We start from the raw sequence: 17,920 nt of genomic DNA, 5'->3' as shown, positions 1-17,920 counted from the left end.
CTTCCCGTCCAAGCTGGCAGTGTTTCTGCTGATGTCAAATTCTCAGGAACCTTGTGGGTCTTCCATTGATGTCACAGGGACTCATTCCATTAGTCATGCAGCACATTTATGGGTATTTCCTAGATAACCCCACCTCTATTTTTGACTTCTGCTGAGATGGCTGAGGGGTAATGCCCTAGTTTCCTAAGGCTGCTGGGTTAGATTGTGAGGATCTGTGTTTGTATGACAATACTCTCGGCATTCTGAACATATCCTTGTTTGTTTCTCTAGGGCATGCTTTTCCTGACAGTGAGCCTATCCATTTTAGGGTCTTTTCTCATCTGGATGGGATGAGGATTGCAGAAACAATGACATCCTGTTCCTTTTTGTTAGTAGCTCTTCCCTCAATTTATCCCTTCCCACTTGCATTTTCCTCTCTTCAACACTATGCAGGACACACACTAGCTAAGCTTTCTGCCATTATATAGTAAGAATTCCCTTTCCTCCAGTATTTTTTTTTTTTTTTTGGTTTATAGCTTTAATATAGAAAGCTCTTAAATATTCTGAACTCTATGTATGACATATTGAAAATAGTCCCTTATCAGTTTGTCATTTTTATCTTATTATTTATTTTCTTTATTGATTAAGGTATTACATATGTGTCCTTATCCTCTTATTTCCTCCTTACCGCCCCCCACTCATGCCCTCACCCCCCTGGTGTCTGTCCCCATTGGTTAGGCTTATATGCATGCACACAAGTTGTCATTTTTCTTTTAACTCTTAATAGTGTTTTCAATTTTGTAAATTGAATATAAGTACACCGTATTTTTCAGTATTTGGTATTTGTGTCATTTTACAAAGTCCTAGCCCATACCAAGTTTATATGAAATACTTGCCTATATTTTCTTCTAGTACATTAATGGTTTCCCTATTTTTAAATATAAAGTTTCTAAACTATGTAGACTGAGGGAGGGATTAATTTTTTAAAAACAAATAGTTTTTCCTCTTTGCTGCATCTACTGTGAGGATGAAGACCATTCTCAGCAATCAGACTGTGGACATCCCAGAAAATGTGGACATCACTCTGAAGGGACGCACAGTTATTGTGAAGGACCCCGGAGATGCCCTGCAGAGGGACTTCAACCACATCCATGTAGAGCTCTGTCTCCTTGGAAAGAAAAAGAAGAGGCTCTGGGTTGACAAGCGGTGGGGAAATGGAAAGGAACTGGCCACAGTTCGCACTATCTGCAGTCATGCACAGAACATGATCAAGGCGTTACACTGGGCTTCCGTTACAAGATGAGGTCTGTATACGCTCACTTCCCCACCAACGTCGTTATTCAGGAGAATGGCTTCCTTGTTGAAATTAGAAATTTCTTGGGTGAAAAATACATGTGCAGAGTTCGGATGAGGTCAGGCATTGCTTGTTGAGTATCTCAAGCCCAGAAAGATTTCCAGTTGCCACTCGAATATTTCCTGATTCGATTCCAGAAGGCCTTCCTGTCAACCCAATTCTACCCCGTGAAACGGGGCGAGCTGCTGCTGAAGGTTTGTGATTACTGGCCATTGTTTGTTCACTTTAACCACTGTGCGCAGAAGGAGGGAGGTCGCCAGGCTCGGGGAAGCCACCACCCGGAGTACCAGTCAGCCCCACAAATGTGACCACCCACCCACCCTGGCGCAGCTTTCCTGGGCCCCCTTTTCCTCCAGTTTTCAATCACAGGTTCCCATTTCCTGCGGAGTCCTCACCAGCAGCGACTTTAGTGTCCATATTTCTACTAACAGTCTGTTGATGGTGATCTAAGTATTCTCTAAGGCAATTTAGGTTTTGCCCAGAATGTTCCTCACTTCTTTCTGAGCCTCCAATTGTGGAGTTTCTAATGTCCATATTTCTACTAAAGGTCTGTTCAAGACCATCTAAGTTTTTTTGCTATAATAATTCTCGAAATTCTTCCAGGTTCTATCCATTGCCCAATTCCAAATCCACGTGCTCATTTTTAGGTAACTGTTACAGCAGGGTTCCACTTCTGGTACCAAAATCTATGTTAGTTTCCTATTGCTGCTGTCACAAGTCATCACAAATTTATTGGCTTATTAAATAATACACATGGCTCTGACCAGTTTGGCTCAGTGGCTAGAGCGTCGGCCTGTGGACTGAAGAGTACCAGGTTTGATTCTGGTCAAGGGCATAGACTTGGTTGCAGGCACATCCCCAGTAGGAGGTGTGCAGGAGGCAGCTGATGGATGTTTCTAACTCTCTATAAAAAATCAATAAAATGCATTAAAAAAATAACACACATGTACGATTTTACAGTTCAGTGGATCTCAAATTCAGCATGGGTCTTATCAGTCCAAAATCAAGGAGCTGGCAGGTGGCATAACCTACTGGAGGCTCTAGGAGAGAATCTGCTTGCTGCTCATTTGGGCTGTCAGCAGAATTCTGTTCTTTGAAGCTGGAGGGCCAAAGTCCCTGTTTTCTTGGTGGCTGGAAATAGAAGGTCGTTCCCTGCTTCTAGTTGCATTCCTTGTTCATGGCCTTCTTTCTCCATCTTCAAAGCAGCAATGAGAGGCTGAGGCCTCTTGTCTCTCTGATTCTGTCCATCACTGCATCTCCAACTGACCAGAGAAAGACACTCTCTCTGCTTTTAAGGGTCATGGGAGTAGGCTGTTTACCTGGAGAATCCAGAATAACTCCCCTTCTCGAGGTCCATAACCTTCATCACACCTGGAAAGTCCCTTTCGCCTTGTGAGGTAGCATATTCCATTCATGGGTTCTGGAGATTAGGGCATGGACATGTTGGGCCATTATTCTGCCCACCAAATCTGAGGTAAAAAGCAGCCAGGAAGCCATCTGCCTAGATTTCAAATTTCCTCTATGCACTTACTACCTGGGGAACCACGGTAAGTTATCTGGGGCTCTCTGTGTCTCAGCTGTGTCATTTGTAAAATGAGGGTAATAGTACCGACCTGTGATGCAGATTTGGAGGCTTTTAACTACTAGTAAAGTAACAAAACCTGTTCCTTACCCTTCAAACTTAATCTGGACATAAACTCACCCAGCTAGAGACTACATATGGTGTCTGCCTGGGAGCAGGCCATGGCCAAGTGACTCATTCTAGACCAACAGGTATGAGCAAAAGGGACACATACTAGTATACTTTCTGGATCACTTACAAACCAAAGAAAAGCTGCCTGCCTGGCAACTTGTCTCTCTCCCCCCTCACCTACAGGCTGGAGTGTAAATGTAGCTGCAATCAAGTCCCAACCTTAGGTAATGGTGAAGCAATGAGATAAAGGAACCAGTGTCTCTGAATGACCTCATGGGACAGCTCTGCCCCACCATCCGGCAAGGCTGAACTACTATATGAGAGAAATAGACTTTTGTGTTTGTTAAGTCAATGTATTTAATAAATTAATATTTGTAAAGCGTTCAGCCACATAAGGAGTGCTACACCGCAATGACTTATTACTGACTGCATTAATATGCATTCTACTCAATGTCACAGGCCACCAATGACAGATAAAAGCAACAGCCCTGGCTGGTTTTGCTTGGTGGATAGAGCATCGGCCTGTGGACTGAAGGATCCTGGGTTCAGTTTCGCTCAAGGGCGTGTACCTTGCTTGCAGGCATGACCCCTGGTCCTGGTCAGGGCACATGCAGGAAGCAACCAATTGATGTGTTTCTCTCACGTCGATGTTTCTCTCTCTGTCTCTCCCCCTCCCTTCCACTCTCTAAAAATCAATGGAAAAATATCCTCAGCTGAGAAGTAACAAAACAACAATTAAAAAGCAACATCAGTACCATCTAACCTAATTAAAATATGTTATTGTTTATTTATTTAGATAATAAGGAACCAACATATACTGAATTTATATATGCCAGGCATTTACTATGTTACATTTGACCCTGGGAATAGCTCTAAGAGGCTGCAGAGATGAGGACATGGAGGCTCAGAGGTTAGGTCACTTTCTCGAGATCACTCTAGACCAGGGGTGGGCAAACTTTTTGACTCGAGGGCCACAATGGGTTCTTAAACTGGACCGGAGGGCCGGAACAAAAGCATGGATGGAGTGTTTGTGTGAACTAATATAAATTCAAAGTAAACATCATTACATAAAAGGGTACGGTCTTTTTTTTTTTTTTTTTTAGTTTTATTCATTTCAAACGGGCCGGATCCGGCCCGCGGGCTGTAGTTTGCCCACGGCTGCTCTAGACTGAGGTAGCTTGACACCTTGTTCTCTCCACAATGCGCACTGCCCCTCTGCCAAAAAGACAGGTTAACGTGTAAGTGTTGTGAATCAGTCAACAAACCCCTCTGAATTATGCTACTCACATAGATGTCCGGTACTTGATGTCATCTTTTTCAGCCAGCTCTTCACAGGTGAGGCCATTGTGCTCTTTCCAGAGTCCCTGACACTTCCTACAGGTTTCCTGCAGATAAAGCAGAGACACAGACAGCTCCGGGTGAGCAGGCCCCATGCAAGTTCTGCTCCACAACAGGGAGTGGGAACGAAGCTTCGCTTGGCCTGCAGTCTCCCAGAGGCTCTCTCTCCTCTTAGCAGGCACATTTCTGCAGACATCTCAGTGGAAGAGGGAGGATCGTTAGAAGAAAACATGAGATAGTTTTCTCTCCTTAAAGCAAAGGGATGCATTGCTTCCAACACCAATTTGTATAAGGCTTTCTAAAGTGCCAGTAGCCACCTGGAAATCCCCACAGAAGACAGATTTAGACTTGGGGTTTTAAAAAATAAAATACTGTGAGCTGCTTGAGGGCAGGTCTGTTGGGGTCTTATTAATTTCTGCAACCCCTACTACACCCAGTGTCCCAGTGTTGTCTGGCACAGAGCGCTCTTGTTGAACTGAATGGAAGAATGGTCTACAAAGGATTACTAGGGGTCCTTAAGGGAGGCATTCCCTCAGGCACTCCTCCCTCATAAACGTGGAACATTCTCCATAGCTTAACTTCATTTATAAAAAACATGAATTTAAAAATTACTACTTTTTATTCCAGGATCCTTCGTAGTTTATAAACTGTCACATCAATGATGAGAATTAAAAAAAAAAATTAATCCAATTTAATTAAATTCCCATAAGTGGAAATTACAACCCCAATAAGTACAGTAAGAAGGTAGTATCAGCTTTAACTGGGGACTGACCGAGCCTGGGAGACAGTGAAGGCTTGAGGAGGTCGCCTGAGACCTGGAAGATGAGCCAGAGAGAGAGGAAGACAGCATCTGGCAGGGAGCAGCAGAGAAGCTGGCGGGGAAGCGGGACCGCTGACAGTGAACGTGGGCTGCTGAGGCCACAGGGCCGAGGAGGGGTGACTATCAGTTTGACTTCTACCCTAAGAGCACCAGGAGGGTGTCCAAAGGTGCCCTGCATGGAAGTAACATCATCAGTTTTGTGATATTACAAGATCATTCTTCATGGAGAACAGATTGGCAGGAGGAAAGAGTGGAAGCCTAAAGATAGTTAGAAAGCTATTAAAGTCACCCAGGAGAGAGATCAAGGAGACCCACTCAGACTTAGGGAGGCAGGTGAGGGCATGAAGGAAAGCTGACAGATTGGAGAGAAATTTAGGAAGCAATGGCTGGTGTGGTGATGGGAGTGAGGAGAGGGAGGTGTCAAGGATGACACTGGTTTCTGGTTTGTGTAACAAGGTAACAGCAACACAGAGGAGCTTGGGAACCGTGGGCAAGGCCTGGCGTGGGTAGGGAGAGGGCAGGGTTTAAGATCCAGTCTGGAATTTGATCTGGGTGGTGATGGCACAGGTGACCTGTGGGACACCCAGCAGAGACACCTGTCAGGCACTCAGGTGGGTGTAAATGTTTAGCATTTGGGAGTGGCTGGGCTAGAGATCACCAGGAGACTTAATTATATTTTCACATCAATTCTAGGAACATCTACCACTATATTCTCCACTCATTATTGAACATTTCTAATATATATTGCTAAGCTGACTCTAACAAGGCACAGAATAGTATGCACAGCATAGATGCCACCATTTCTACATAAAGAAGGTGGTGGGGGTAGAAGACAGTGATATATAAAACCAACCGGAAAGGATACCCAAGAGATTGGTAGTACTGACTGTCCTGAGTGGCTGGGAGGCAGGGCTGAGACTTCTCACTGCAGGCCTTTTGAATCTTATACTATATAGAATGTATTATCTAATTAAAAGATAAACAAAATTTAAAGAGAGAGAAAAATGAAATGGACTGTTTAGGGAGCTGAGAACTTGAACAACCCTGTAAAAAGGCGGCAATCAATGCAATGAGGTGGTGGGGGTAGAGATGAGCAGATCAGAGATTCTATATTAAATGCTGTTCCACTAACCACATCCCTGTCGGTAAACAGAGGCTAAGTCAACAGCGATTTAATGATTACACACCAAAATGTAAAGCAGCATCAACCCCATTTTTATTTTATTTGTTAAAAAATATGTTTTTTTAGGTATCCAAATTGGAAAAGAAGTAAAATTGTCATTATTCACAGATGACATGATATTGTACATAGAAAACCCTAAAGACTCCATAAAAAAACTACTGGAATTAATAAATGAATTCGGCTATGTTGTAGGATACAAAATGAACACCTAGAAACCTATGGCTTTTTAAAAAATATATATTTTATTGATTTTTTACAGAGAGGAAGAAGGAGAGGGACAGAGAGTTAGAAACACAGATGAGAGAGAAACATTGATCAGCTGCCTCCTGCACACCCCCCACTGGGGATGTGCCCGCAACCAAGATACATGCCCTTGACCGGAACCGAACCTGGGACCCTTCAGTCTGCAGGCTGACGCCCCATCCACTGAGCCAAACCAGTTAGGGCACCTATGGCTTTCTTATACACCAATAATGAACTCACAGAAAGAGAAACTAAAAAAAAAAAAAATCCCATTTATCATTGCAACAAAAAAATTAAGATATCTAGGAATAAATTTAACCAAGGAGGTAAAGGACCTGTACTCAGAAAATTACAGGATGCTGAAAAAAGAGATAAAGGAAGACATAAACAAATGGAAAAATATACCATGTTCATGGACTGGAAGAATCAACATCATTAAAATGTCCAAAGAAATATATGAATTCAATGCAATCCCCATTAAAATACCAATGGCATACTGCGAAGACCTAGAACTCTCCAAAAATTCGTCTGGAATAAAAAAAGACCCCGAACAGCTGCAGTAATCTTGAGGAAGAAAAACAAAGTTGGAGGGATCACAATACCAGATATCAAGCTATACAACAAAGCCACTGTTCTCAAAACTGTCTGGTACTGGCACAAGAACAGACATATAGATCAATGGACTACAACAAAGAACACAGAAATTGACCCAAGCCATTATGCTCAATTAATATTTGACAAAGGAGGCAACAGCATACAATGGAGTCAAGACAGTCTCTTCAATAAATGGTGTTGGGAAAATTGGATAAATGCAAAAAAAAAAAAAAAATGAAACTAGACCACCAACTTACACCATACACAAAAATAAATTCAAAATGGATAAAGGACTTAAACCAGTAAGAAGGGGAAACCATAAAAATCTTAGAAGGAGCCATAGGCAACAAAATAGACATTTGTTGTAGTAATATCTTTACTGATACAACTCCTAGGGCAATAGAAACTAAGGAGAAAGTAAACAAATGGGACTACATCAAAATGAAAAGCTTCTGCATAGCAAAAGAAACCATCAACAAAATAACAAGAAAGCCCACTGTATGGGAGAACATATTTGCTAATGTTATCTCCAATAAGGGTTTAATCTCCAAAATTTATAGGGAACTCATACAACTTAACAAAAGGAAGATAAACAGTCCAATCAAAAAATGGGCAAAAGACCTAAATAGACACTTTTCGAAAGAGGACATACAGAAGGCCAAGAGACAGTACGAAAACACTAGAGGCCTGGTGCACGAATTCATGCATGGGTGGGGTCTGGCTGGCTAGGGGAGGGGACGCAGGAGGTTGGTGGGCTGGCCCCGCACCTTGGTCAAACTCCTGGTCAAAGGGACAATTTGCCTATTGGGCTTTTATTATATAGGATACTCAAAGTCACTAATCATCAGAGAGATGCAAAGCAAAACAACAATGAGGTACCACCTCACACCTATCAGAATGGCTGCCATCAACAAATCAACAAACAACAAATGCTGGAGAGGATGTGGAGAAAAAGGAACCCTCTTGCACTGCTAGTGGAATGCAGACTGGTGCAGCCACTGTGGAAAACAGTATGGCGTTTCCTCAAAAAACTAAAAATGGAACTCCCATTTGACCCTGTGATCCCACTTCCAGGAATATATCCCAAGAAAACAGAAACACCAATCAGAAAGGATATATGCACCCCTATGTTCACAGCAGCACAATTCACCATAGCTAAGATCTGGAAACAGCCTAAGTGCCCATCAGCAGATGAGTGGAACAGAAAACTGTGGTACATCTACACAGTGGAATACTATACCGCTATAAAAAAGAAAGAATTCTTACCATTTGCAACAGCATGGATGGAACTGGAGAGCATTATGTTAAGTGAAATAAGCCAGTCAGAGAAAGATAAATATCACATGATCTCACTCATTTGTGGGATATAATGAACATCATAAACTGATGAACAAAAATAGATAGAGACAAAGAAGCATTGAACAGACTGTCAAACTTCAGAGGGAAGGCAGTGGGGAGGGAGGGAATAAGAGATCAACCAAAGGACTTGTAAGCATGCATATAAGCATAACCAATGGACACAGACACTAGGGAGAGGTGAGGTTATATGCTGGGGGGGGGGGGGGACGGGGAGGCCATGGGGAGGTCAATGGGGGAAAAAGGAGACATATGTACAACTATCTGTAATACTTTAAATAATAATAAAAAATATATATGGTTTTTTTTAATGGAACAGACTGATGAATTTCAGAGGGAAGGCGGGGGTGGGTGGGTGGTCAGTGATTAACCAGGGAATTTATATGCATATATGGACACAGACAATAAAGTGGTGAAGGCCTGGGAGTGGCAGGTGCAGGGTGGAGGGGGTCAATGGGAAACAAACAAACAGAACATCTGTAATAGTTTCTACAATAAAGAAAAAAATGGGTTTAAAAATTGATTTTAGAGAAAGGAAGGGGGGGGAGAAAGAGAGAAAAACTGATGTTAGAGAGAAACATGGATCGATTGCCTTCCGTACGCACCCCAACCAAGGATGTACCCACAACTTGGGGTGCCCTGACAAGTGATCTCTCGGTGCACAGGGTGACGCTCAACCAACTGAGCCACACCAGCCAGAGCTAAACCCCATTAAAAAAAAAATCCTCATCCAAGGAGTGAGTATATACTTTTTTCTCATTGATTTTTAGAAGGAAGGGAGGGGCGGGGAGGGAAGGGGAGAGGAGAGGAGAGGAGAGGGAGAAACACTGATGTGAGAGAGACACGACTGGTTGCCTCCTACATGCACACTGACTGGGAGCAGGGATCATCAAACCTGCAACCCAGTTACGTGCCCTTGACCAGGAATGGAATTTGAGACTCTTCGGTGTATGAGTTGACACTCTAACCATTGAGCCATGCCGGACAGGGCTGGACTCCATTTTTTAAAGACCTATGCCTGATTATTCTGGGAAACTAAAGGATAAACAACAGCTGGAGAATAGATGAACTGGTATCTGGATCCTAACCTTCATAACAATACTAACTTAGCCATCTGCCAGGAATAGCAGCTTGAAAACAATGCACCGCATTTAGATGGTGCTTTGTCGCATTCCCGGCAACCCAGTTACTAACTCATGAGCTCGTCTGCGGAAGAGAAGCAGCCATTTTCCAGGTGAGGCTCAGGTCCACGACAGCAAGATGACCTGGCCAAGCTGCGTCAGTGTGAGGGGTCACTGAAGCTACCACTCATTCCACAACCACAGTGGTGCTCTCGTAGGCCCACGTGTGGGCTTCAGCCATGGTACTTCTCACTGAAGGGCCCCAGGGCCCAGAGAATAAAACTAAAATGTCTGTTGAAGAGTCTAGCTAGCTAGACATTGAAACTCCTAATTAAAACAAGGGAAGCACACAGCAGGCCGGGTAATTTAACATGTGGAGCTTTCTCTTTAAAAACGTACCCTCTCTTCTAAACACAGTATATAGTTTACTAAATTGTAACTCTTTCCTCTCAAGCACAGGTAGACTTTGTTCCTAGACTCAACAAACGCTTAAACAATATTCGGCAGAAGAAATGTTCTTGAAGGTTTCTAACACGAAGAAATCACATTCCTCAAAGTGAGGTTAATGAGAAAGTCCCAAGGACCACTCTGGAAGGCAGAGCGCCCTTTAATCCGTAACTTCAAGACACGGAGGCCAGGCATATCGTGGCCACCAGATCTAATGGGAGACACGCTTTCACGGCCCGCGTGCATGTGCAGGTCAGGAGGGAACAGCGGAATTCATCCTCACCCAGAGACAGCTAAGAAAGCAGCTCCTTCCGCCCAAACGGGGAGGGCCGTGCACAGGCTGGTTACCTGGTTAAGAAGCAGCTACCAGTCCCTGTTCTTCAGGACGTCAGAGAAATTTCTGGTTAAGTTTTATGTTGCCCTTTAGTCCTCAAGATCCATCAAGGTGTTCTCACTATTCATTAAGGGCCTAACTTTCCTTATAAGGAAAACACTCCACAGCCTCCCCTCATTCATTTTCTGCCGCTTCAATAACATTCTATGGGTAAGGCAGAGGGTTAAGTCTGGTTTCAGCTGACCCTACCAGGGAGCTGACATTTCTTCATACAAACAGGTTCCTCAAAGACCAGCAGACACTGTCCTGGTCATCACCTCGTCTACACACAGCAAGGCCTCCTGCTGCTGGCAAAGAACCTGAGAGATGAGACTAAGGATTCAAGTCCCCAGACTCTGCCCTCCTTGCTCACCAGGCCTCCAGGACGACTCTGAAGGTGCTTGGCGCCCCGTGCACCCGGCACCTTACCTGCCTGCCTTCCAGCCTGGTCTCAGGAGGGGGGCACAGCAGAACTGAGAGCGGTGCTCTGCTCTACACAACTTTTCTGATACAGTGGCAGCCACAACCACAGGCTGTGCGTCTACTGCGCTCGAGAGGGGAAGTCACGACAGGGCAGCAAGCTGTCCGGCCTTGTCTGAGGATGCTTTGGTGGCCTGCAGAGGCTGAGACGAGTGGCAGGAAGAGTTCAGCACAACTGGAAGAGTCTATGAAGGCGCTGAGGGAGAAGTCCAGAGTAACTTCTGGGTGTCTAACTTGGGACACCAGTTGGGCTGGTGGAAACGTGGATCTGGATCAGGGATGCAGGAGGAGAAGCAGATCTGAGGAGAGTGGGAGGATAGGTGAGAAGGTAAGTTTGATTTTAGACTCCTGTCTTTATTTGTTCTCGGTGTTTGAGGAATTTCTACAATTTGTCAAGTGCTACATGAGATGTTGGGGATATGGCAATAAGCAAATTAGATTCACTTTCCACCTTCTTGGAGTTTATGTTCTAGTGAAACAAACAAACAGATTAAACAACAATATGTACTAACCGCAACCATGACAGGAACGTTTCAGAGGAAAAGCATCGGGTGCTGTGAATGTGGAACAGTGGCGTTCAGTCAGTCAGGGGTCAGAAAAGCCTGTTTGAGGATGTGACACTGAGGCTGAGCCCTGAAGGTGGGCTGGCTCGCAGGTATGGGGGAAGGATGCTCTGAGCAGAGGGTGGAGGAAGTGTGCCAGCTCTGGTGAGGAAGAGGGCTGTCTCATTCCCGGAGTGCAGGGGAAGGTGGTGTGAATGGAGTCCAAGCGGCGGGGTGGGTGGGTGGTGGTGAGAGTGGACCATGGTCAATGCTGTGTGCAGGCACTGAGGCTGGAGAGAGGAATTTGGAAAGCTAGGCTGAGTGGGTGAAGTGAAATGATCTGACTCATTCTGGCTGCTGATGGCGGAGGGACGGCTAGCAAGGCTGTAGGAGCTTGCAGGAACCCCTTCACAAAACTAGGGCCAAGTGGATACCTTCTAGGGCAGTGATGGCGAACCTTTTGAGCTCAGCGTGTCAGCATTTTGAAAAACCCTAACTTAACTCTGGTGCCCTGTCACATATAGGAACTTTTTGATATTTGCAACCATAGTAAAACAAAGATTTATATTTTTGATATTTATTTTATATATTTAAATGCCATTTAGCAAAGAAAAATCAACCAAAAAAATGAGTTCGCGTGTCACCTCTGACACGCGTGTCATAGGTTTGCCATCACTGTTCTAGGGGAACAAGCCCTACAGTCTGAATTCTATTCTTGGCCAGACTTCCTCCACAAGCTGCTTCTTGAACTAAGCTGTGCCAACAGTGATCCCAGACCGACTGGGACTGGGGAAATGGCAGCATGCCTATCTTTTCTTACCAGGAATAAGAGGGCTGCTTTTCTTATATGGTTTCAGAAGGGACTTTATTATTATTTTTAGGAGATTCTTTTTCAATTTTGGTTCTTCAGATAATTTCTCACTGAATGTTGCTTACAAGGTAGGACACACCTTTAACCAGCACCTTGAACTCTCACATCCTTCCCACTACCCCGCAGTTCTGGCTCTGTCTGGGTTCCAAACTCAAACATCTCCTGGTACCGGGTGCTTTACACACACCTCTCATTCAATCTTCACAAGCAACTCCAAAGAAGTACTGGAACATTACCCCACTTTTAAAAATAGAATGTTAAGAATAGAGAGATAGAAACATTGATGAGAAACATCACATTGATTAACTGCCTCCTGCACACCTTCTACTTGGGATCAAGCCTGCAACCTGGGCATGTGCCCTGAGTGGAAAATGAACCGGGGACTATTGGTTCATGGATCGATGCTCAACTACTGAACCACACCAGCTGGGCCCTATTTTATTATTATTTTTAAGTGAGAAAAGGAAGGCTCAGAGGCATATTAACTTGTTAAGGTCACAGAGCTATGGACTCAAGTTTGCATGATTCCAAATCCACTTGCTCTTTCCCCTCATGTGTGCCAGCACAGTGTTTGCTAGCAAGAATAGGCCATTGTTTACTGGAAAACGTGAGGGCACGAGGGTATGAGATAACCCCGAGGCTATAATGGGCATCTGTGTAAGGAGACCACAGATGAAAGATCATCAGGGTCTGGAAGGCGTAAACCCCAGCCACAGCTGTGTAGGACACGGGCTTCCCCGTGCTTCCTGGAGAGCTGGAAATGGCCCATTAAGACACAGGATGGACTGAGATTTCTTAATGATGATAGGAACCTTCTAATCACGGAGCAACCATAGACTGGACTCATGAGGAAGTGGCTGTTCCTGCCGCCTTCAGGCAGCTGCATGTCTGGCGGCACAGAAGGAAGTGTTTTTAGGTTCCCATTACAGACAGGCTCCACAGGAGTGCCCCACTGAACCAAATATATCAGTTACTTGGTCCTCTTCAACCAGCCCCTGGGCCTTTACTTTTAAATACTTGCCACTCACTTCTCTAAAGGTAGCCAGGATGATGACTCTTGAAGATCTGTCAATGACAGTGCTTGAGATCAGCACCACCACACACTACTCTGGGTCCAAGTCCTGTTCCGAGTGACACTGGTAATGGAGATGATTTCTGCACTGAAGGAACAGTGGCACCTTCAAACCCCGCCTCCCCCCCCTCCCCCCCCGCCCTTCAACAAATACCTCCCAGAGCAGCGGTCGCCAACCTTTCGGACCTCACGGACCTGACCACCATCCTGGAGTGTCCACAGCGACCAGGCTCTGTTCTCAGCAAAAGATTGGTGAATGACAAGGCCCCGGCAGTCCTAGAGCCTACATTCTGGGAGGGGGGTGAGTGGACCACTGGACCGGTGAACATGTGCTCCGTGGGAGTGGCGTGGGCGGGGGTGCAGGCAGGGATGAAGGGCACCTCATGCAGAGCTGGTGTTTCAGCTCAAACCTGAAGGGTATCTGGTGGGGCAGTGGGTGCAGAATGAGGAGTCGCATGAGAGGAGCTCAGGGAGGCAGCATCCCCAGAGGGCCTCACAGCTTGTCCAGGGCCGGTACGGTTGGCCTCCTGCCAGTGCCACACGCCCGACACCCTCAGCCATGCAATGCTCTGCCTAGATGTCCTTTCTCCTCTGGCAACATACACTCATCAGTTCCCATTTCAAATACCAGAGGTCTAGGAAACTCACATGAGCTGGGCAAAAGCTGGCATCTTTTCCTGGGCTCTGGGAGCAAGTGGCTCTCACTCTATGACAGCACCTTTTTTTTTTTTTTTTTTTTTAAATATATTTTATTGATTTTTCACAGAGAGGAAGGGAGAGAGATAGAGAGTTAGAAACATCGATGAGAGAGAAACATCGATCAGCTGCCTCTCGCACATCCCTCACCGGGGATGTGCCCGCAACCCAGGTACATGCCCTTGACCGGAATCGAACCCGGGACCTCTCAGTCCGCAGGCCGACGCTCTATCCACTGAGCCAAACCGGTTTCGGCTATGACAGCACCTTTAATAGTGTCTTGTAATTATCTGATTACATCACTTCTCCAAGGAGCCAAGCACTCCCTGTAGCAAAGACTATGCCCTGCTGATCACTGCAGACAGGCTTGAAATGGAGGGCTCAATTCATCTCTGCAAAAAGAAAAAGTTCTCTTTGAGCATCTATTTTGTGCAATATGGAGATGCACTAGCGAGTAAGCCGCAAATTCTTGATGACAAGGAGCTTATTTACGACCCGCCACACTATGCCTTAGTTACCTTTGAATTTCTAGGGCTTCACACCAGGTCTGACCCACACAAGGAGCTAAATATACAAAAAAAATGACAGCACGACAGCGAGAAGGCAGTGGCAAGACAAAGCACACTCCCCGCTCCATGCAGAGGCCCCACCACTACTCCAGGGCCTTCACACGTAGACGAGGAAAAAGAACATCATTTCCTATGAGGTCTTCAAATTTATAATTGTGTAAAGTATAATGACGATTTGTCATTGTTGTTAATCTTCACCCGAGGATATTTTTTCCATTGATTTTTAGAGAGAGTGGAAGTGAAGGAGGGGAAGATGGAAGGGGAGAGAGGGAGAAGGGAAGAGAGAGAGAGAGAGAGAGAGAGAGAGAGAGAGAGAGAGAGAATTGATGCGAGAGATATATCAATTAGTTCCTCCCACACTTGCAACCAAGGTACATGCCACTGACCAGGAATTGAAACCAAGAGCCTTTGGTGCCTGGGCAGACCTCTAACCACTTACAACACCCGCCAGGATTATAATGACCATTTTATGAGAAAACCGAGTTATAGAGACACTTTCAGGTGAATTCATTAGGGTTTATGTTGTGAGGATACAGGTTATATATGTATTTTTCATCATGGTTCCTTCCTTTGCTCCCTAACTCCTTTCCCCAGTCTAATGCACAAAACTGGAAAGATCAGTTCACAGCCAAATGCTTGCAGATGGTGCTTGAGAAAGTACTGAATACATTTCTTTTTTTAAAAAAGATATTTCTATTGATTTCAGAGAGGAAGGGTGAGGGACAAAGAGATAGAAATATCAAAGATGAGAGAGAATCATTGACTGGCTGCCTCCTGCACACTGGGGATGTGCTCTTGACGGGAATTGAACCATGACCTCCTAGTTCATGGGTTGATGCTCAACCACTGAACAACACCAGCTGGGCTATTTTCTTTCTTTTTTTAAAAAATAATAGTTTATTGATTTTTAGAGACAGAGGATGGGAAGGGAGATAGAAACATTGATGTAAGAGCGCAACACCATTGGCTGCCATCTGGGGATCAAGCCTGCAACCCAGGCACACGCCCTTGACCAGGGATCAAACTGGCAACCTCTTGGTGCATGGGATGACACTCAACCAACTAAGACACACCAGCCAGGGCTGGATATATCTGAATTAACACGTTCCTTATTGACTTTCTCTTATAGCTTCGATGTGTGGACACTGATCTGTTTCCATGAAAGGAGCCTCTGGCGTAGGGGTGAGGTCAGGGCGGGAAAATCAGTCCGCTGGCTCGGCCAACAAAGCTCCCCACAGGCTCTGGAGGTCAGCTGCCACCCAAAGTCTGACCACAGGTTCCTTCCATCCCCACTGACTAGAACGAGAGGTCCCAGCCTGCCCAGGGCCACTTTCCTTACACGACAAATGAAATTCAAACATTAATTCTTTTAGCGACATCTCGCAATTATCTGATTGCATCACACCTCTCCAAGAAGCGGAGCTCTCTTTACAGGGGATTTGTCTTTTCCCAAAGTAAATCATCTCTTGAAGGCAGGAGAACCCAGATTTCTAAATGCAGAAACTCAAATCTTGGCAAGGCCAGGTGACAGCTCTGGGCAGCATTCCTGAGAAAAAGACTTTTTGGGGAAGATTTCATACTATTGCTTTTAGTGGTCATGCACTAAGTTAGGGGGATTCTAAACCAGGTGTGTACTGGCTGTGCACCTTACCATTCTATGTACAGAGCAGAGCCTGGAGAAAGAAATCCCCAAGTCTTACTCTGCAGACTAGTAAGGAGCCAAGCACTCCTTTCCTTTGGAGCCACCAGAAAGAAGTAGGGGTGATGATAAATTGAAACAGGTGGCCTCAACTTTGGTTTCTGTGCTAATGCTGCCCCCTAGAGACAGAAAATTATAAAGGCACCGAGACCAGGTTTACACTGCTTGGGAGAGGGAAGGCTGGAGAGGTACTGACTGGGAAAGAAAGCCAGCCATAACTGCCTGCATTTTACTACCACAGGGAGCAGGACTTTTAAAATAAAGTAAGAGGTCAATGGTCAATGCTTTCAGGAATACATACAAGTTCTTTTGTTTTGTTAATCCTCACCGGAGGATATTTTCTCCATTGATTTTCAGAGAGAGTGGAAGGGAGGGGAAGAGACAGAGAGAGAAACATCAATGTGAAAGAGACACATTGATTGGTTGCCTCCCGCATACTCCCCAACCCAGACTGGATCGAGCCTTGCAATTGAGGTACGTACAGTGTGCTCTTGACCGGAACTGAACTGTGATCTTTCAGTCCATAGGCCAGCACTCTATCCACTGAGCCAAACCAGCTAGGGCTACAAGTTCTATTTTACCTTTACCGAAATAACACAAACAAAAATACCAATTCCTATATAGCAGTTAATCAAATACTGATGACTATTTCTCTCAAATGCCCATTTATATAAAAGAATCATTGGGACGCTATCAGCAGCTCCCAAGGCAATGCCAGGAGGTGGACACTTATGTCTCAAGGAGAAAACTACCGAAGGAAAAAGGCTAGTGCTGGGAGCAGAGAGGAAGTCACTCACAACTATAGAGTGGGGCTGGGCAAGGCCGCTCTGAGAAGGGTGTTTAAGCGAAGGCTTAAGAAAGGTGATGAAGTGAGCCTTGGGGTGCTGGGGGAAAGAATCCAGGCTGAGTAAGAAAGAGGAGTGAGGCAGAAGGTCAGTAAGAGCTGAATGGAAGGTGGGTGTCTGGGTCCTGGCGGCGATGATGAAGACTGGCATGTGCCCACAGTAAACAAAGGTTAAAGAGGATGCTCTCTACAAGGATTTGCGTGACATTGGTCCAAAGCACCCCTCTATGCTGGCACCCCTTTTCATGGAGAGCTCCCACCCCTCTGCACTTCACTCAAAGGCTTGAAAGGGCAGGAGGGTAGAGGCTATAGCTAAGCCCCACCCAAAGTTGTGTTGAGTAACAGCAGACACTCAACACAACAATACGAGTTTGTGGAAGGGAAGTTATTTATTAGATACAATTTTTAAACTATGAACTGCAACCCACTGGTGGGCTGTGAATGCATTTTAGTAGATAATGACCGGTGGTGGTTTTTATTTATTTGTATTTTAAACCAGAAAAGATACTAGAGTGCATTTCACATGTCAGGTATTTACTTTGTAAAACTACTTTTCCAGTTATACATACATATATTTATGTACATTTATATATGTATTAGGTTTATGATAAAATATTACTACAGACATCAGTCAAAACAGTTTGAA

At 44.9% G+C, this 17,920-nt stretch overlaps 1 protein-coding gene across 7 annotated transcripts in view; it reads right to left on the bottom strand.

Annotated features, from left to right (window-relative positions):
* The window catches only part of RNF216 (ring finger protein 216), a 119,264-nt gene that overhangs the window by 24,627 nt on the left and 76,717 nt on the right, over positions 1–17,920 (bottom strand). For 5 of the 7 annotated variants that reach the window (XM_059699354.1, XM_059699351.1, XM_059699359.1 and 2 more), the window contains one exon: positions 4,314–4,411. In XM_059699354.1, coding sequence (XP_059555337.1) covers positions 4,314–4,411 — 98 coding nt within the window. Of the gene's footprint in view, positions 1–4,294; positions 4,412–11,505; positions 11,814–17,920 lie in introns of those variants that run through there. The other 2 variants (XM_059699358.1, XM_059699355.1) reach the window with 2 other exon arrangements.

Source organism: Myotis daubentonii, chromosome 5, assembly GCF_963259705.1.
Source record: "Myotis daubentonii chromosome 5, mMyoDau2.1, whole genome shotgun sequence".
Taxonomy (NCBI): Eukaryota; Metazoa; Chordata; class Mammalia; order Chiroptera; family Vespertilionidae; genus Myotis; species Myotis daubentonii.
This window is presented reverse-complemented; position numbering and strand designations above follow the sequence as displayed.